Source organism: Cryptomeria japonica, unplaced genomic scaffold (assembly GCF_030272615.1).
Source record: "Cryptomeria japonica unplaced genomic scaffold, Sugi_1.0 HiC_scaffold_187, whole genome shotgun sequence".
NCBI lineage: Eukaryota > Viridiplantae > Streptophyta > Pinopsida > Cupressales > Cupressaceae > Cryptomeria > Cryptomeria japonica.
In genome coordinates this window covers 271762-294121 of record NW_026729009.1, presented here as the reverse complement: position 1 = coordinate 294121, position 22360 = coordinate 271762, and the positions used below count along the sequence as shown (strand labels likewise).

Below are 22360 nucleotides of genomic sequence, written 5' to 3'. Positions count from 1 at the left end.
TCAACAACTAGTCTTATAGAATCCACAAGAGGCTATTAAACAATGTCGCGAATCCCCATGATGGATGCTGGCTCACTACCAACAATCCCCCTCCTATCATCACTCGCCATGGCCTGCGTGATTCAAACCTATGACCAAGATCTGATACCACTTGTTACAAGTTAGGGTTGTCGTTGCACCAAAAGATCAACCTGTCAATGCCTGATACAACCACTAGACTTATAGAATCCACAGGAGGTTGTTAAGCTATAGCGCGAATCCCTGCGAGGGATGCCCGCCCACTACCAACATATGTATGTATGTATCAGAATTCATGTGTTATCCAAATAATATTACTATTTCATATTTATAGAAAACAATAATAGTTCAACATAATCAATATGTCACATATTGTTATTCATACCAAATACTCAAATTGATATATAGACACTGTTGTCTCAATTTGATACCACTGAGATGGTGATTATTGGTTTCTAACCATGCCTTCTTGATGCTTATATGGACTTTCCTTATATACTTCTTTAATTGGGATGAAATGTCATGTGTAGTCCAAAGAATAAAGCCATTACCAAGTGGGTGTCTTTTCATATTGGACTGTCGCTTGTTAATTTGTTTAGTTATTCTCCTATACACACCACTCATTGTAAGTGAGGAATTTTGATTGACTTATGAAATATTAATTATGTTTGTTATCACTGCCCGAGTATGGATTACTATTGTTTCCCAAGTTTATTGATCCCTTGTTTAGTTATCTAGGAACCTCTAGCGTGGGACTATGTTATTCAAATGCTAGAGGTACCATTATGAAAGTAGGAGTTGCTCGTATCCCAGGTGGCACCAATAATGTGTCAGAAGAAACAACATTAGTTTATGGTTTGCGTATGGAATGTAGCCTTGGTATCCAAAATTTAATTATTGAGGGCGACTCCATGAATATAATATCATCTCTTAAGAAAATGGAAACTCCAAATTGGAGTGTCAGGTACATTCTTCAGGAGACATGGGAAAATTTGAAAACCTAGAATAATTTTGTTATCAAACATTGCAATAGAGAAGCCAATGGATTAGTAGATTTCCTAGCCAATAAAGGATGTTGGGTAAATTTGGGGGAAATTTTGTTAAGTTATGAAGAAATCCTCGTGGATGAAGAATTGACACCCTTAGCCATGTCACAACCATTTAATTAACCTTATTTTGTTTGTTTATTTTATTCTGATTGTTTTACGTGAACTGATGCATGCATCATATTTAATGGACACAAGCCACAACAAATTCAGATGAAGCATGGTAGTGAATATTTAAGAGACTGTCATACTTCTCACATCATAGGACAAGTGGCCTTCAACGTGACTGAGGTGACATCTTTCCAACATGTGTGCAAGATTACTAAGTAGTGTGGGAAATATATATTGGTAACACCATTTAAGGTCGATTATAATTCCTTTTTTTTGATTTGAGTGTCAAGTGGCTTTTCCTTAGGAAATCATGGTACTTTTCTAGCGCATCTCATTAAAATAGAAATGATTTTTTGATGTGCAATAGGTTTTGATTAGACACTGGAAAGGTTAAGAAAGTAAGAAAATAATTACTTCAATCTACTTCAAATACCTCACTTGTATGATTACATTTCTATTTTGAGCTTACTGTTTCCGTAGATTTGGGTGGCATTTGAGGAGATGGATTTAGGAGGGAAAAATGAACATTTTGTTTCATCATTTTTTTCTCTTTGTTCTCTCTGTCTACTAGTGGTTGAAATAATAGAGTATAATCCTTTGAACTGATGCATTTGAGTTACATTTACTAACTGTGAGTTTCCAACATATGTGTCCTACACAACGAAGCATATGAAGTACATCTTCAAGTGGGATTGTGCGACAATCTAGCGGGCGATCATTATTATAGTGGGCGAAGAGGTTCTTAACCTGAAGGCTCCTCAATTTTTTTTTCCTTCTTAGGTTGTTTTTGTATTCCTATCTAATGCATTTGATTTGCTTCAGATTATGGATCTCTGTTCCATTTGTGTTCTATATGTCAGGTACGGGTTCGTATCTACTGATCATGATATTGAAAGGGTTGTGAAAAAGCATGACTTGTTTAAAGGTAAGGGATGGATAGATGTATTTTCCCTAAATTTTTCTTTTGAAGAAGCCCCATTATGTTAGTCTATATAATACTATGAAAATAGGTCTTGAATCAAACAACTGTAAGATCTTTGACAATGAACCAAGTTTGTTCTTTGAGCAGATTCCTTCTTCAGAGGCATCCCAAATTTCAGAACTCTTTTATTCACGTCATCACTTGGTTCTACATCAACTGCGTCAACATAGGATCGAGAATATCTCAATTTGGCTACACTTTTAAAATATTCTTTTAATTATGAGGAATTATACATGCTCATTTAGACCCTTCTCAATAAAGTGTATTATTTTTTATAGAAATTAAAGAGGGATCTCTTAATAGGGCAAAAATATATTCAAGAAAATGCATGATGGCTAACTTCTTTGAGCCCTTATCACACATGGTTGGAATTAAATTTTATATGGTGCATGGTTTCAGCATACTAGTCGTTATGGTCTTTCAGAGCGTTGTTTTAGATTTAATAAATGGGGCTCAAAATTATGGGCTGCAATACAAAATATGTATCAAATCTTTATATTGGTAACCTCCAGAAAGGGATTTACAAAAATGGTAGCTCTAATCCTGACTTATTTTGAGAAAACAATTGGATTTTATTGAATTATTCCTTGCAAAATTCCTTTATTACTATGGTTGTTGGGGTTATTTCTATGAATATATTTCTCTCTTGTGCTGTAGAATTGTGTTGTTTGGTGACTTTCCAGTGCAATCATCAAACCTCTAAAAGTAAGGAAATTTCTCAATAGGAAAAATTCCATCCTTTTGAAGATGAGGATCTCCTTCATGTTTCATGTAAGTAGCTCATTTGTTTTCTGAATGAATTTTTGGACCATTAAGATGAATTTATTTGCCCTAACATCACGAATATCACGCTAGACTAAGAGTACGATTTTGATTAAACATTGGTAAACTTGATAAGTGACCAAGTATGAAATCCAGGGTTGAAAAATATAAAATGGAATCCCAAGCCTCTATTTGAAAGGCCTCTTAGTGGATCTCTCAAGCACTCCTTACCAAGAGAAAATTAAAGAAAAATAGTGAAGTCTTTTTGTCCTTTGACATTAAAGCAAAGTTACTTTTAGTCAAATTTTGGAAGGATGGTTTGTTAATATTTTTTAGCAAACTTAAACTTTGTCAACTTCCTCTGTCTTCTTCCTCTTCTTTTCTCCTCATTTTTCAATTAGATTTCACTCTCTATTTTATATGCCATTTTTTATATGAGTGGGCCCTCATTCCACAACTTGTCAATAAAAGAATTACCTATAAATATAAAATTGTAAACAATTATTTAAAAAAAAATCAAAATCATAAGAAGTAAATCAATATATTACCAGGTGAATGAATGGGAACTTGTAGGGGAAGAAAATATAAAATGAAAATAAAACATCATATTTTCTTTAGAAAAATAAAATAATGTGGTATTCAAAAGCTACATAACCAATTGCACATCGGCGTGAAGGGTTTCTCTCTTCAGCCATTTGTTGATGGCTATAATGTGAATGATGCATTTTATTTATTGCTTTATTATTTCTTTCCAAGGTACTTGGGCTCATGGTAAAAGCATAATTGCTGTTTTCAACTTATTGGCGATTGAGTTTTTATTCATTAATATATTATTGTTGCGAGAATTATTGTCACATTGAGTTATTATTACTTGTATTTAAAAGAAATAGTGAGATGAGTGAATTAAATTGTTTAGAAAATATGCTTTAGAGTAAATAGGCATGGCTTCATTGAGCACCTATGAATTTGTGATAAAAAAGTGCGAGAGACAACGTACAATGCAACAAATAAATTGGTTGATGTATAATAATGTGAGAGACAATGTACAATCCAACAAATAAATTTGGCTCATGTATAATAATGAAGACATGGGATGGGGGATTTCCATTTTTTAGAGGGTGAAAGTATTATAATTAATTGATGACAATGGTTATTGTTGATGAATGTAATTTAAGAAAAAGTTTGTATGTGCACAAGTTATCACCATCCTTAATATAATCATATCACACCTTTGAGCACATTACACATTTCAAATTAACAATTTTAACAATATTAAATTTCATATTAATAATTGTAACAATATTAAAAAGTAAACTAGTTTCATAATCAAGTAATAATGACCATGATTATTGTTCATCCATGTGATTTAAGGAGAAATTTGTATGTATACAAATTCTAACTACCCCTAATGAAATTGTATAATACCTATCAGCATAACAAAAAAATTAATAATATCACTTTTTTATTATATTAAAACATAAACTATTAATAATATTCAATTCTAATTCTAACATAAATAGATTTATATATTTTTTACTTTAGAACCAACATAAAAGCTGTAACTTGAAAATAATAATTTTTATTGTGTTAATAATGACATGATTCATCTTGGGGGCCTTTTCTCATATAGCCTCCCACAATTGTAAATACTCTAGTGCAACATAATCTGTCATTTCCAATGATTGATGGAAAGATTTTTCCTAGTTCTTTGATGTCCAAGAAAATCAACACTGCCTGTTAGTTTTGCATGCCATTCTGTACAATTTTGCAAGAACACCCACAAGAGGAGAATTTATGTATGTTGTAGGTTCAAGCATGCTAGATTTGGTCCTGAGGTCTACAAAACGATCATATTTATCTGGGCCCCCCACTATTGCCCCAATTAGTGTGTTTGGATTGGAAGAATCTTTGTGAAACCAGTTCATAAAACCTTCAATGCATTTGATCTTCCTTGGTTGTTGATGAATGGAAACTACAGATGCTCCTCTGTGATGTGGTTGCCTTGGATATTTGGAACCGTATCCTACCATATATGAAATGCCCAGAGGATTCCTTCCTAATAAATAATCAATCTGCAAAGGATATGATTAGGATTCGTTATATTGTATGCTCCAAAATACAAAAACAGATAATGTAGTGTGCTTACTTGTAGCTTTGCGAAGCCCATAACGTCGTTGGGTTTAAAGAGAGTGTTGCCGCATGACAATGTTCGCTTCTTAGCTGATAGTAAATCACTGTATCTTGCCATCAAAAAAGCAGCACTGGTAACATATTGAGTGTTGGCGCCATCTCTAACATACAACAAACCTCCTGTAACAAAAGAATTGTATTACAGATATCACTAAGAGAATTTTGAGGGCTATGATTAGAAAAGGAGTAGTAACAGAGGATTTATATGGTTGTGACTAGAAAAAGGAATGATTGTTAGTGGTACTGGTGAAGAGATAGAGAGTTCACCTGGGGTGGTTTTAACAGAACGAATGGGACTGCCTGGAAGAAGTGAACAAACAAAGCGTTCTGCATTACTTCTATAGGCTGAGAATTGAGCTTCCCCTTGGAAATATAACTGGTTGGTGAAGTGCATAAGTTAGCTTTAAGCTAGAGTATGTTTATATTACATTTTATTTAAAAAATTGCACCAATCAGTCTACGCTTACGTCTGTTAGAAGCACTTGAACTCCAGCATATTTGAGGTCCCAGTTGAATTCATTAACATATGCCTTTACATCGTCGTGCTGGATAATATAGTTGGAATAATATGAGGATTTGGTAGCTCTGTATAGCCAAGATGCAGCCCATAGAAGCTCGTCCTGAGATCATATTTACAAGTGCATATGTTAAAAGAAAACCAAATTCTGGTTACAAGTGCATATGTTAAGAGAAAACCAAAGTCTTCTTACATTGTAGCCTGAAACAGAGCAATAAAATGGACACTCTCCTCCGTAGGTGCCCTTGTATCGATCGGCAAAGCTGAAGAGCTGAAGGGAAACATGAATGGCCGGTTAGAAAGAAGATGGATGTATAAGGTTTTTCTCAAAATGGATGGATGAAACTTGTTGATTTTGCTGTGTTAGTTAACAGCTATGTTTTCTATTTTACTTGAGCACCCAAACATACCGATTGAGAACGTTGGAGGAGAAGGTGTGAGTAACGAGGGTTTGTGAATCTGAAAACAATGGAGGAGGCAGCCAAGGCTGCGGCCGTTTCTGCTGCAATTTCTGATCCAGGGGTGTCTTTATCAATCTTGTAAAGAGATCGAGGAGTGTCCATATCTTCTGGACGCTCCCAACAATTATGGTCTGCCTGGGGATCACCCACCTATTTCATGCATCAAGATCAACCTCGTCAGTTTTTCATAATCTTGAAGAATGAATGCTGAGTATTTTAGATTAGATTTCTTTACCTGAACCCATAATTCATTTGGAGTTGCACTAGCCTTGAGAAAGTAGTCAGTTCCCCATCTAATAGCGTCCCTTGCATTCTGAATCTCTCCTGCAGCTTTCAACTCTTTCCCATAATCCAGTGTGCCCCAAGCGAGTGTGGTGATAGTGAATGCCATGGGAAGCCCATATTTCACGTTATCGCCTGCATCGTAGTAACCCCCAGCTAAATCAACCTGCAGTTGAGTTGCACATAAAATTTTGTATGGAGTCAATTTGGAATGATAGTATGATCCACTTCTATTTTTATTTCTAAATAAATTGAATAGGGATTTATTTCTGCTTCTACTTACGTTTTGCAACTTCCCATCTGTGAGGCCAGAATCTCCTCTCCACTTTACTCGCTGAGATTGTGGGAGTTTACCGGATCGTTGGGCCTCTAGAAAGAGGATAGACTTAGATAGAGCATCTCTGTAATCGAATTCTCCACGAACCACCTGCCACTCACCACAAAACAGCAACAACACCACTGCCAAAAGCGCTTCCATTGCCTTGGCCATATGGATTCTCTTCTTTCTTTGATATGCAATTTAGAATTGTGCGCTAAATTTATAGACTTGTTAGTCGTGGGATAAAGCTAGTATTTATCACGAGGACTGTGTATGAGTTTCTGTTGCTGAGTAATGCATGGGAACTGCAAGATTTAGAGCATGGGACACCACAAAATAAACGATAAATACTCAGCACCTCAAACAGTTAATACGAGAAATCAGGTTGATGCCTTATATCATTTGTCTTTTTTTCGATTGTTGTTCACAAGAATTATACGTTTCACAAGATATATACGTTTTACCTTCAATTTTGATTTGTTCTTGTTCACAAGAATTATAAGTTTTAGCATTTGTTTTGATTTGTATTATTTTCCGTCTGCACCGCAATGCTACCGTTAGTAATTATCGTTGTTCGTTGATGAATAGTAAGGGAGAAAACGATTCTAATTACAGGCTAAGGCAGGTGAAAGTTTGTAGTTTGATTTAAGATATAATACTATTGTTAAAATTCGGTTTTAGGATTAATGCTTTAATATAATATACATACGTGTAGTAAGTAATTATTGTATTATATATTTGTATCAAGTATTGGAAAAATATTTTTGGTTTACATGATGTTATACTATACTTTAAAAAATACAATCTGAATTTAATTGTTTATTGTAAGGTATTTGTCAATAGTATAGTCATTATCATTCAATATTTTCAATAGGAGTTGCATAAGAGAAAAGAGAAATGAAAGTTGCAATAAGCTGGTCTTTAGCCTCATCATAGTTCTCACCACTCTAGTTCAAAAAAAGAAAAGCCATTTAGAGGACACTCCCTACTTGTATCCTCCTTTGCTTGCAGTGGCTGGTTCAAGCCTCTTCCGTAGTGAAAAGTCATTTGAAGTAAAACAAGAGTTTCTCAATAAGGAGTGGTAGGCCATATAAGACCTACTATTGTTAGATCAATCTTAGTTTCTCTAGTGCTCGCATGTTGGTTTCCTCAATCTTCTATGGTTTCTAGTTGTTTTTTATTAGATTAAGTAAGGAATGACCCCAAACCATTAGACATCCAAATAAAATGGCGTGGGAGAGAGATGCGTCTTTCATCTTTAGAGGAAAATTTCCTTTTGGAACTACTAGGATGAGGAGGCTTCTGGTCATGATCATTAGGAGAATTATACGGTGCAGTGGGGTTGAGAGTGGGGTTTTATCCAAGCAGTAATTGTAAATGGTATAAATGAAGCCCTTATATAAGGGTGGGTAAAAATCTTTAAAAGAACACTTGTCCAGGGAAGAAAATAAAAATAATGGATAACTAACAAGCTTATTATGTCTTAAGTGATTAAGAATGGGGAAATTGTACCTGTGGATTGTTACAAATTGTCCCTCCAATATGAAGTACTTTATCATATGGTAGGTAATGGATCCTCACAATAATGAAATGTTTTCTTTTCTAAATCGATTCTAGTGTCTCTTTAGTCCCTCACCATTCTCTAGAAACATTGAAATGCACTCCTCATAAGAATTTGTTTACTTATTCGAGAGACTTTTTTTCCATCACACTTCAACGCAATCACTCGGACAATAATCTCTTCTGAAACCTCTAAATTGATACCACCCACCATAAATCTCCCACTTTTCATGCTATTCATAAACTAGGACAAGAGGTCATCATCACTACCTTTCATAATTAATAAGAATACAGTGATTCCTCTGCTATCATAGATGTCTCACACTTGTGTATTCTTTTTTAATAAGACATACAAGGTGCATTGAACAAGAAAATGTTGCCCACCACCCCCCCCCCCCCCCCCCTCCCCATGTGATTGTAACTTTCTCACACCCAAGAATAGAGCTACATGCCATTGGTCTTAATTATGGCGGACATTCCAGGAACCCTATTGTGCAACCACAGTTTGGAGAGTTGATACAAGTCCTCCTTTTAAGTAGCTTACCTCATGTTGGATGGAGAAGCGTTCCTGCCACTTGGGGCCAAGGTATCAAGTTTTCCTTGTTAGATGCTCCACACTCTTGGGCTTAGTTATGGTGACTGTTCCAGGTGTCTTATCGTGCTTCTTCTCCAACCCCTATTATGGTTGATTATGGGAAATGGAGTTCTATATTCTATATTTGTAGGGTTAGTACCAAAGTTTACATTGGAAAGGAAATTTATAATTAATATTCTATATTTCTTATTTTTAATTGAACATTTGATTTTAGGGAAAGATTTAGGATCATCCCAAAAGGGAACATTACACGTTGACACTAACTGGGAATAAAAAATGAAGTAAATTTAGAAGACAATTATTTAGAATTAGACTGATATGAATGGTCTAAATAGGAAACTTATTTCTAGTTTATAATACCTGCATTATTTCTATTTCTCCATTGGGTTGGAGATAAGCTAATTTTCAAAATAGATGATAAAAGGTTTTCCCATTGAGATAACCCACTTCTTGAAAGAAATTTAGAGACATATCTTGGTTCAAGTTTCACAACTTGTGATGATATCAAAGGATCATAGTGAAAGTTGAATAGTGAAATGGTTCGTCCTAAAAAAGCCTCTAAGAAAGTTAGAAGTAGTAGTAACAAAGAAATTAGTAGTTGAGTATCACTCAAAAAGATTTGCAGGACAATATGAATCATCAAGAAAAATCAATTGAAAACAAAAAAGTGTAATGTTCCAAATTTTTACGTGACATTTATAATTAAATTTACGTTTATTAAGCGGTAAAAATTATTAAAAATATTTAAATGATGATTTAATGTAATTATTTTAATTAAATTATTGATATATATATATATATATATATATATATCACTTTATTATAATAAAGTTCTCCAAAGTATAATTAACATTTTAATCAGCTAAGACGACCTAATGTTCTAGATGCTTCTTGGAGTTCTTTATAGGGAGACTGGATGGAAGAAGAAAGGCATGATTGATTTGATGAATTTGTCTAATGCTTTACATTATCTCATTAGTGAGGACAAAAACCTTCAATCATAAGGATGGTTGGATGGAAACTTGGATCTCCCAATGGATTAGAAGATTTCCTAGCCGATAAAGGATGTTGGCTAAATTTGGGCGAAATTTTGTTAATTTATGAAGAAATCCTCGTGGATGAAGAATTGACACCCTTAGCCATGTCACAACCATTTAATTAGCCTTATTTTGTTCTGATTATTTCAGGTGAACTAACGCATGCATCATATTTAACGGACATAAGACACAACACATTCAGATGAAGCATGGTAGTGAAGATTTAAAAGACTGTCATTCTTCTCACATCATAGGAAAAGTGTTCTTCAACATGACTGAGGTGGCATCTTTCCAACATTTGTGCAAGATTACCAAGTAGTGTGGGAAATATATATTGGTAACACCATTTAAGGCCGATTATAATTCCTTCTTTCTGATTTGACTGTCAAGTTGCTTTTCCTTAGGAAATCGTGGTACATTCCTAGCGCATCTCATAAAAATGGAAATGATTTTTCGATGTGCAATAGGTTTTGATCAGATACTGGCAAGGTTAAGAAAGTAAGAAAATAATTACTTCAATCTACTTCAAATCCCTCACTTGTATGATTACATTTCTATTTTGAGCTTATTGTTTCCATAGATTTGGGTGGCATTTGAGGAGATGGATTTAGGAGGGAAAAATGAACATTTTGTTTCATCATTTTTTTCTCTTTGTTCTCTTTGTCTACTACTGGTTGAAATAATAGAGTATAAGCATTTGAAATAATGCATTTCAATTACATTTACTGACTGTGAGTTTCCAACTCATGTGTCCAACACAATGAAGCATATGAAGTACATCTTCAAGTGGGATTGTGCGACAATCTAGAGGGCGATCATTATTATAGTGGGCGAAGAGGTTCTTAATCTAAAGGTTCCTCAACTTTTTTTCCTTCTCAGGTTGTTTTTGTATTCCTATCTAATGCATTTGATTTTCTTCAGAATTATGGATCTTTTTTCCATTTGTGTTCTATATGTCATGGTCGGAATCATATCTATTGATCATGATAATTAAAGGGTTGTGAAAAAGCATGACTTGTTTAATGGTAAGGGATGGATAGATGAATTTTCCCTAAGAAATGTTTGAAGAGGAAGCCCCATTATGTTGGTGTATATAATACTATGGAAATAGGTCTTGAATCAAACAACTGTAATATCTTTGACGATGAACTAGGTTTGTTCTTTAAGCAGATTTCTTTTTCAGAGGCATCACAAATTTCAAACCTCTTTTATTCACTGCATCACCTGGTTCTACATCAACTGCGTCAACATAGGATTGAGAATATCTCAATCTGGCTACACTTTTAAAATATTCTTTTAATTATGAGGAATTCTACATGGTCATTAAGACCCTTCTCAATAAAATGTATTATTTTTTATATAAATTCAAGAGGGATCTCTTAATAGGGCAAAAATATATTCAAGAAAATGTATGATGACTGACTTCTTTGAGCCCTTATCACACATGGTTTGAATTAAATTTTATCACACAAGATCCCTCCAAGGATCAAAAACCTCTAGGCTTCCTCATAGTCGGATCTAGGGCCATCTCTGTTAGTGTTTTCCACAATTCAATTCAAATCCGCTTCCTCCTTGGTTTGCAACACCACCTGTATTTCTCCATCTTCCAGAGTATCACTTCATTGTTCCTCCTGATTGGTGTTTTGCCGTTCTCTCTTGTATTTTCCTGTTTGATCCTCTTTCCCTTCTTCAACCATCTGGTTTTTGGGTTTTTCCATGTTAGTTTTCCCATGTTGCTCGAAGGTATCAGGGATGCTAACACTTTGGGGTTCTTCTGCCATTTTTTTCTTTTTCAGCAATCTTCGGTTGCTTAGAAGGTTTTTTGGCTCTCCATTGCGTTGTCTTATCTTTCTTCTCTTTCTATTTGACGACCTGTAGAGGGCATTTTCTAGAATTATGCCTCGATTTTTTGCAGTGAAAACATGCAAAAGGGACACTTTCATATTCTATAGGTTGGATCCACTTCCCCAATCTGGAGTTAATCTTGATAGATAATGGCATATTCGTGCCTTGCATAACTCCCATACAAATCCTTGCAAAGGTAAGTATTCTTCTAGCTATTGTGATAGGATCCATAGATAAGAGTTCCCAAAAGGAACTAGCGATTCCTGTAAAACATCCTCAACCCATAACTCTAGAGGAAGGCTCGACAATCTGACCCAAACAGGAGCTTGTACAAAAAAAAACTCATTTAGGTCCATCTTAGGCGACCATTTTGTGCAAGCGTAGATTTTCCAATCAAGCAAGGACCATCACAAAGCACCCTCAACATGTCTTCTTCACATGAAAATGGCATCAATAACGCACCTTTGGATATAGCCGTTATCTCCACTTGACCTTTATGCGTCCATTTATGTTTCACAAATGTCCCGACAACATCAATATTCAGCGTCGGGCACAAAATTTTTCCAACCCGAGTCATTGCCATAAGGCTAATGTTATGCTCAATTACTGGGTCTGGAACTGCAATAGAAGATCTACCCTTTTCTGGTTCTGAGATATTATGAACTGGGAGTAGCGAGGACTTTCCACTCGGTTTGACACCGAATAGAGACGTCTACGACCGACCGTTGTCCCTACAAATAGGTCCCTTCCTTGGGCTGTGTCTAGCACATGATGCTCCATCCCCCCCATCAGGATCGACAGGCTTGTCTCCAGCTTTTGGGTTCCCATCCACTAGGTCCTTTCCATTTGGCTCAGAGGAATCAGGCAGTCCTGAGATCCATCCTTTCCGCCCTCCCCCTGGTTTGCTTGTCCATTGCAGGGTTTCCTGCCTAGTCCTAATTTCAAATTCAAAGTCTCTCCCTTCTCCCGGTCCCGCATCACTCTCTAATTTTGACTTTGATACAAATTGTTGAACACACCATGGGGGATTAATTGAAAGAGAACCGTGCACTAGTTTGTTGTTTCTAAGAGTGATCTCACTATATATCACAATTTATATTTCAATTGTGTGAGATATTTTTCACATGAACATTTTAGATTATACTCCATCATCCATCATCAAGATGGAGGAGTTTATAAAGATAAGGAAACCACATCTACCTTCCAATGTTTAATTTCATAGCTTACTAGATAGTAGAAAAGAAGGTCGAAATAGGTTCAAACATAATAAAAAGTAGTTTAGTCCAATAACTTGTTGAAATATGTGCAAACACCTCTAAATTAGTTTTTCCCAATAACATGTTATTGCGATAAACTAATTTTAGAGGTGTTTGCACCTATTTTAACCTTGTTATGAGGTATCTAGTAAGCTGTGAAATTAAACATTGGAAGGTAGATGTGTGTTCCTTCTATCTTGTATGATTTCTTATTTGGAGCTACGATATATCATAGATCAAGCATTTGGGGTTAAATTGTATTGAGGTTCCAATTCATATAGCTGTCACGATTGGTTTAGGAAGAGGACACGAAAACCATCATGCAAGTAATTGGAGATGCTAGTTGTGCTACAAGCCCTTTTATTCTTATGCAGCCCATATGTATTCTTTAGATTAGTTTCCTATACGTGTTGTAAAGACCAGAAGGATTTTGTTTTTGCATACTATAAGCTTCTTTTCATTCTTGGTAATTGTATGTTCTACTTGTTTTTTGCATGCTTCATTTATCCCATTTGACTATAGAGATTATTTTAAAAATTGTTAGTGCTAATCGAGGAAATGAATATGATAAAGTACTAAGTCAAGCGTGGTTCGAGGGTATTGTAATAATTTAACTTCAATAATGTTCCATCCTAGAGAAGATTCATGCATAAAAAGTTTAATTGCATATCATCTTCTTCTTGATGACAACTTGCATGAATTGTATCTAGATTATTTAGTTTTTCTTGAGCACATCATACTCATAACATCACACATTTTAGTACATTTGAGATAACATCTCATATTTAGAGCATTTGGTTAATGATCTTGAATATGTCATTTCATTTGCATCATGTCACATGTTAGTTTGAGGGTCATTCATTATGGTTAGTGTGCTTGAATCTTTGTGGTACTTGTTACCATATATCAGTTTTAGTCATAACTCAAGATCAACATAAAGGTAGGCATGAATATTCAAGACTTGTTCATTAACATATTATGGAGTTAATCTGCTTCCATCCTCTTTCCACATCAATGGGAATTCTTTCCCACTAGGTCATTTCTTTTTAACAACTTTGTTAGGGTTTCTTTGTACTTTTAAAGACCCTAATCTCTTTGTATCCACCTAGTTGTGCATGGAGGGTGTTAGTGTAGATATTTTTTCTAGATAACCTTACTTGTGAATACTATGTACTTTTTATATGATTTGTTCCTGTGTGGTATCTTGTATGGTCATCACATGTCTCTATCCTAGATAGAAAACTTTCTATTCTAGATGACAAAAAATATTTCAATTTAAATTTATATCTTATTAAGTTAAATATTTCATTGAGTTAATGCATTAAGCTATTTATTTACATATTTTTTGTCTCTCACTATTGTCTTAGTTTGACTATACATGTGGTTGACTTATGTGGCTTTCTAATATTAGAGATATATTCAAAGGTTCTAGACAATCCAAAAAAAAAAATCAATTTTTAATATGCATTGCCAAGTGTAAGCTGGTCAATGACGAGTGCAATATTATAAATGAAAAATGAATTAGGGAAAATGACATTGAGAGGGAAAAGGTGTTTTGTATAGGGTGGTCAACAGTGGCTAATGTAGGAAATTTCAGTCATTGAAATAATGGATTTGTTATGTAGGGAAAGACCTAAAAAAATAAAAAATCAATAGGGTGTTAAGGAGTAAATAACGTAAGGGTAAGAGTGAAATGAGTTGAATTTAAGGCAGTGAAATCACATGGAAATGATTGTGGACTCATTATCTGTTGTCCACAATAGTTGCATCTTTGATGAATTATTACTTGACACAATTACTAATTCCTTGCGGGAAACAATCTTGTCGTGCATTTTCCATTTTTATAGAATAATATGGTTAGATTGGAATGATCATAGACAGGTCGATCTAAATATTTGTGTTCCCCCTAACAAAAATACAAGGACTCTAGTTCTATTTTTCTACCCTTAGCTCAAGCTACCTCTCTAGAGTCTCCCTTTTGATAAAGGAGCCTTTACATCTATATTGATACACAACACTAAAAAAATGTTTCGAAGCCTTATTAGATATATAGTGTTTTTTAGAATCCCAAATTTATAAAATAGCCCACATTAGACATATGGTTAAATTATAAAGTTGAGGTTGTGTGTCCTCCTTATATGTATGGGGAGAACATTCCTCTTTCTCTCACTTTTCCTACCCTTCATTAGAACTGGAAATCAACCCTACCTTTTATCTCTTAGGGATATTGGTCACCTTTCCTTTTGAGCCTCTTGATTTTAAGATCTATGATGATTGTATCTAAGATATGTCTTGGAAACTTGACTCTAGGATTATTATCTTGGAAATTATGGAAAAGCATCCTTTTGTGAAAGAGTTTTCAGGTCAATCCAAATGAAATTGGTTAAACATTGAGTCTCCAAAGGTTGACCTACTTTATTGTGCCCTCTTTTTGGTCATCTTCCACTATTTTGTTGCTATAATGAGAATCACTAATTTCTATTAGGACTCTATTTGATTGTCCCTAAAATTTTGAACAAGTGTTGGGATTGTGTTGGAAATAGAGATTTGTCAACTTAGTGTCTTGATTTATAACTTGCAATCAAATTTGTTATCAAAAGATACACATATAGTCCAACAAGTTATAAAGACAATTCTAATCATAATCCTAATAATTATAAATACATGTGAGTTTTCTTTGAGGATTTACCCAATGACTCATCCATGCTATGAAGCCCACGAGAGATCATATAAGGCTCCTTGAGCCTATCCATTAAGGTCAAGGACTTGAAAGTACATTTGTCATTTGACCTCCTAGCTTAACTTGAATGGACCATTTGTCTACTTTCTTTCCTTATATGCCCACATCTCGCCTCCATAATGGAATGACAAATTGGATGAAACTTTAAAGAAATTAATTATTTGTTTTATTATACAGTGATTATATACATACATATATGTATATATATGTATATATGTATATCTATACATACACACACACACATATATATATATATATATATGTATGTATGTATGTATGTACATGCGTGCACGCACGTACACACAAACACACACACAGATATATGTATGTATGTATGTATGTATATATTAGTAACACCATTTAAGGTCGATTATAATTCCTTTTTTTTGATTTGAGTGTCAAGTGGCTTTTCCTTAGGAAATCATGGTACTTTTCTAGCGCATCTCATGAAAATAGAAATGATTTTTTGATGTGCAATAGGTTTTGATTAGACACTGGAAAGGTTAAGAAAGTAAGAAAATAGTTACTTCAATCTACTTCAAATACCTCACTTGTATGATTACATTTCTATTTTGAATCAAACAACTGTAAGATCTTTGACAATGAACCAAGTTTGTTCTTTGAGCAGATTCCTTCTTCAGAGGCATCCCAAATTTCAGAACTCTTTTATTCACGTCATCACTTGGGTCTACATCAACTGCGTCAACATAGGATCGAGAATATCTCAATTTGGCTACACTTTTAAAATATTCTTTTAATTATGAGGAATTATACATGCTCATTTAGACCCTTCTCAATAAAGTGTATTATTTTTTATAGAAATTAAAGAGGGATCTCTTAATAGGGCAAAAATATATTCAAGAAAATGCATGATGGCTAACTTCTTTGAGCCTTTATCACACATGGTTGGAATTAAATTTTATATGGTGCATGGTTTCAGCATACTAGTCGTTATGGTCTTTCAGAGCGTTGTTTTAGATTTAATAAATGGGGCTCAAAATTATGGGCTGCAATACAAAATATATATCAAATCTTTATATTGGTAACCTCCAGAAAGGGATTTACAAAAATGGTAGCTCTAATCTTGACTTATTTTGACAAAACAATTGGATTTTATTAAATTATTCCTTGCAAAATTCCTTTATTACTATGGTTGTTGGGGTTATTTCTATGAATATAGTTCTCTCTTGTGCTGTAGAATTGTGTTGTTTGGTGACTTTCCAGTGCAATCATCAAACCTCTAAAAGTAAGGAAATTTCTCAATAGGAAAAATTCCATCCTTTTGAAGATGAGGATCTCCTTCATGTTTCATGTAAGTAGCTCATTTGTTTTCTGAATGAATTTTTGGACCATTAAGATGAATTTATTTGCCCTAACATCACGAATATCACGCTAGACTAAGAGTACGATTTTGATTAAACATTGGTAAACTTGATAAGTGACCAAGTATGAAATCCAGGGTTGAAAAATATAAAATGGAATCCCAAGCCTCTATTTGAAAGGCCTCTTAGTGGATCTCTCAAGCACTCCTTACCAAGAGAAAATTAAAGAAAAATAGTGAAGTCTTTTTGTCCTTTGACATTAAAGCAAAGTTACTTTTAGTCAAATTTTGGAAGGATGGTTTGTTAATATGTTTTAGCAAACTTAAACTTTGTCAACTTCCTCTGTCTTCTTCCTCTTCTTTTCTCCTCATTTTTCAATTAGATTTCACTCTCTATTTTATATGCCATTTTTTATATGAGTGGGCCCTCATTCCACAACTTGTCAATAAAAGAATTACCTATAAATATAAAATTGTAAACAATTATTTAAAAAAAAATCAAAATCATAAGAAGTAAATCAATATATTGCCAGGTGAATGAATGGGAACTTGTAGGGGAAGAAAATATAAAATGAAAATAAAACATCATATTTTCTTTAGAAAAATAAAATAATGTGGTATTCAAAAGCTACATAACCAATTGCACATCGGCGTGAAGGGTTTCTCTCTTCAGCCATTTGTTGATGGCTATAATGTGAATGATGCATTTTATTTATTGCTTTATTATTTCTTTCCAAGGTACTTGGGCTCATGGTAAAAGCATAATTGCTGTTTTCAACTTATTGGCGATTGAGTTTTTATTCATTAATATATTATTGTTGCGAGAATTATTGTCACATTGAGTTATTATTACTTGTATTTAAAAGAAATAGTGAGATGAGTGAATTAAATTGTTTAGAAAATATGCTTTAGAGTAAATAGGCATTGCTTCATTGAGCACCTATGAATTTGTGATAAAAAAGTGCGAGAGACAATGTACAATGCAACAAATAAATTGGTTGATGTAGAATAATGTGAGAGACAATGTACAATCCAACAAATAAATTTGGCTCATGTATAATAATGAAGACATGGGATGGGGGATTTCCATTTTTTAGAGGGTGAAAGTATTATAATTAATTGATGACAATGGTTATTGTTGATGAATGTAATTTAAGAAAAAGTTTGTATGTGCACAAGTTATCACCATCCTTAATATAATCATATCACACCTTTGAGCACATTACACATTTCAAATTAACAATTTTAACAATATTAAATTTCATATTAATAATTGTAACAATATTAAAAAGTAAACTAGTTTCATAATCAAGTAATAATGACCATGATTATTGTTCATCCATGTGATTTAAGGAGAAATTTGTATGTATACAAATTCTAACTACCCCTAATGAAATTGTATAATACCTATCAGCATAACAAAAAAATTAATAATATCACTTTTTTATTATATTAAAACATAAACTATTAATAATATTCAATTCTAATTCTAACATAAATAGATTTATATATTTTTTACTTTAGAACCAACATAAAAGCTGTAACTTGAAAATAATAATTTTTATTGTGTTAATAATGACATGATTCATCTTGGGGGCCTTTTCTCATATAGCCTCCCACAATTGTAAATACTCTAGTGCAACATAATCTGTCATTTCCAATGATTGATGGAAAGATTTTTCCTAGTTCTTTGATGTCCAAGAAAATCAACACTGCCTGTTAGTTTTGCATGTCATTCTGTACAATTTTGCAAGAACACCCACAAGAGGAGAATTTATGTATGTTGTAGGTTCAAGCATGCTAGATTTGGTCCTGAGGTCTACAAAACGATCATATTTATCTGGGCCCCCCACTATTGCCCCAATTAGTGTGTTTGGATTGGAAGAATCTTTGTGAAACCAGTTCATAAAACCTTCAATGCATTTGATCTTCCTTGGTTGTTGATGAATGGAAACTACAGATGCTCCTCTGTGATGTGGTTGCCTTGGATATTTGGAACCGTATCCTACCATATATGAAATGCCCAGAGGATTCCTTCCTAATAAATAATCAATCTGCAAAGGATATGATTAGGATTCGTTATATTGTATGCTCCAAAATACAAAAACAGATAATGTAGTGTGCTTACTTGTAGCTTTGCGAAGCCCATAACGTCGTTGGGTTTAAAGAGAGTGTTGCCGCATGACAATGTTCGCTTCTTAGCTGATAGTAAATCACTGTATCTTGCCATCAAAAAAGCAGCACTGGTAACATATTGAGTGTTGGCGCCATCTCTAACATACAACAAACCTCCTGTAACAAAAGAATTGTATTACAGATATCACTAAGAGAATTTTGAGGGCTATGATTAGAAAAGGAGTAGTAACAGAGGATTTATATGGTTGTGACTAGAAAAAGGAATGATTGTTAGTGGTACTGGTGAAGAGATAGAGAGTTCACCTGGGGTGGTTTTAACAGAACGAATGGGACTGCCTGGAAGAAGTGAACAAACAAAGCGTTCTGCATTACTTCTATAGGCTGAGAATTGAGCTTCCCCTTGGAAATATAACTGGTTGGTGAAGTGCATAAGTTAGCTTTAAGCTAGAGTATGTTTATATTACATTTTATTTAAAAAATTGCACCAATCAGTCTACGCTTACGTCTGTTAGAAGCACTTGAATTCCAGCATATTTGAGGTCCCAGTTGAATTCATTAACATATGCCTTTACATCGTCGTGCTGGATAATATAGTTGGAATAATATGAGGATTTGGTAGCTCTGTATAGCCAAGATGCAGCCCATAGAAGCTCGTCCTGAGATCATATTTACAAGTGCATATGTTAAAAGAAAACCAAATTCTGGTTACAAGTGCATATGTTAAGAGAAAACCAAAGTCTTCTTACATTGTAGCCTGAAACAGAGCAATAAAATGGACACTCTCCTCCGTAGGTGCCCTTGTATCGATCGGCAAAGCTGAAGAGCTGAAGGGAAACATGAATGGCCGGTTAGAAAGAAGATGGATGTATAAGGTTTTTCTCAAAATGGATGGATGAAACTTGTTGATTTTGCTGTGTTAGTTAACAGCTATGTTTTCTATTTTACTTGAGCACCCAAACATACCGATTGAGAACGTTGGAGGAGAAGGTGTGAGTAACGAGGGTTTGTGAATCTGAAAACAATGGAGGAGGCAGCCAAGGCTGCGGCCGTTTCTGCTGCAATTTCTGATCCAGGGGTGTCTTTATCAATCTTGTAAAGAGATCGAGGAGTGTCCATATCTTCTGGACGCTCCCAACAATTATGGTCTGCCTGGGGATCACCCACCTATTTCATGCATCAAGATCAACCTCGTCAGTTTTTCATAATCTAAAAGAATGAATGCTGAATATTTTAGATTAGATTTCTTTACCTGAACCCATAATTCATTTGGAGTTGCACTAGCCTTGAGAAAGTAGTCAGTTCCCCATCTAATAGCGTCCCTTGCATTCTGAATCTCTCCTGCAGCTTTCAACTCTTTCCCATAATCCAGTGTGCCCCAAGCGAGTGTGGTGATAGTGAATGCCATGGGAAGCCCATATTTCACGTTATCGCCTGCATCGTAGTAACCCCCAGCTAAATCAACCTGCAGTTGAGTTGCACATAAAATTTTGTATGGAGTCAATTTGGAATGATAGTATGATCCACTTCTATTTTTATTTCTAAATAAATTGAATAGGGATTTATTTCTGCTTCTACTTACGTTTTGCAACTTCCCATCTGTGAGGCCAGAATCTCCTCTCCACTTTACTCGCTGGGATTGTGGGAGTTTACCGGATCGTTGGGCCTCTAGAAAGAGGATAGACTTAGATAGAGCATCTCTGTAATCGAATTCTCCACGAAGCACCTGCCACTCACCACAAAACAGCAACAACACCACTGCCAAAAGCGCTTCCATTGCCTTGGCCATATGGATTCTCTTCTTTCTTTGATATGCAATTTAGAATTGTGCGCTAAATTTATAGACTTGTTAGTCGTGGGATAAAGCTAGTATTTATCACGAGGACTGTGTATGAGTTTCTGTTGCTGAGTAATGCATGGGAACTGCAAGATTTAGAGCATGGGACACCACAAAATAAACGATAAATACTCAGCACCTCAAACAGTTAATACGAGAAATCAGGTTGATGCCTTATATCATTTGTCTTTTTTTCGATTGTTGTTCACAAGAATTATACGTTTCACAAGATATATACGTTTTACCTTCAATTTTGATTTGTTCTTGTTCACAAGAATTATAAGTTTTAGCATTTGTTTTGATTTGTATTATTTTCCGTCTGCACCGCAATGCTACCGTTAGTAATTATCGTTGATCGTTGATGAATAGTAAGGGAGAAAACGATTCTAATTACAGGCTAAGGCAGGTGAAAGTTTGTAGTTTGATTTAAGATATAATACTATTGTTAAAATTCGGTTTTAGGATTAATGCTTTAATATAATATACATACGTGTAGTAAGTAATTATTGTATTAAATATTTGTATCAAGTATTGGAAAAATATTTTTGGTTACATGATGTTATACTATACTTTAAAAAATACAATCTGAATTTAATTGTTTATTGTAAGGTATTTGTCAATAGTATAGTCATTATCATTCAATATTTTCAATAGGAGTTGCATAAGAGAAAAGAGAAATGAAAGTTGCAATAAGCTGGTCTTTAGCCTCATCATAGTTCTCACCACTCTAGTTCAAAAAAAGAAAAGCCATTTAGAGGACACTCCCTACTTGTATCCTCCTTTGCTTGCAGTGGCTGGTTCAAGCCTCTTCCGTAGTGAAAAGTCATTCGAAGTAAAACAAGAGTTTCTCAATAAGGAGTGGTAGGCCATATAAGACCTACTATTGTTAGATCAATCTTAGTTTCTCTAGTGCTCGCATGTTGGTTTCCTCAATCTTCTATGGTTTCTAGTTGTTTTTTATTAGATTAAGTAAGGAATGACCCCAAACCATTAGACATCCAAATAAAATGGCGTGGGAGAGAGATGCGTCTTTCATCTTTAGAGGAAATTTTCCTTTTGGAACTACTAGGATGAGGAGGCTTCTGGTCATGATCATTAGGAGAATTATACGGTGCAGTGGGGTTGAGAGTGGGGTTTTATCCAAGCAGTAATTGTAAATGGTATAAATGAAGCCCTTATATAAGGGTGGGTAAAAATCTTTAAGAGAACACTTGTCCAGGGAAGAAAATAAAAATAATGGATAACTAACAAGCTTATTATGTCTTAAGTGATTAAGAATGGGGAAATTGTACCTGTGGATTGTTACAAATTGTCCCTCCAATATGAAGAACTTTATCATATGGTAGGT

General features: G+C 34.4%; 2 protein-coding genes across 2 annotated transcripts; both read right to left on the bottom strand.

The window, feature by feature from the left end:
* Nucleotides 1-4643: 4643 nt before the first annotated feature.
* On the bottom strand, nucleotides 4644-6859 carry LOC131053165 (endoglucanase 16-like). The gene is made up of 8 exons (XM_057987784.1): nucleotides 6653-6859; nucleotides 6323-6535; nucleotides 6037-6237; nucleotides 5820-5897; nucleotides 5577-5729; nucleotides 5377-5485; nucleotides 5066-5229; nucleotides 4644-4991 (listed from the first exon to the last, which is right to left on the bottom strand). Exons 1-8 carry the CDS (start codon nucleotides 6857-6859, stop codon nucleotides 4644-4646), a joined length of 1473 nt encoding a protein of 490 aa, XP_057843767.1.
* A 5578-nt stretch (nucleotides 6860-12437) lies between these two features.
* Nucleotides 12438-20964, bottom strand: LOC131053164 (endoglucanase 16-like). Its single transcript, XM_057987783.2, has 9 exons — nucleotides 20758-20964; nucleotides 20428-20640; nucleotides 20142-20342; nucleotides 19925-20002; nucleotides 19682-19834; nucleotides 19482-19590; nucleotides 19171-19334; nucleotides 18786-19096; nucleotides 12438-12804 (listed from the first exon to the last, which is right to left on the bottom strand). Exons 1-9 carry the CDS (start codon nucleotides 20962-20964, stop codon nucleotides 12438-12440), a joined length of 1803 nt encoding a protein of 600 aa, XP_057843766.2.
* Between the last annotated feature and the right edge of the window lie 1396 nt (nucleotides 20965-22360).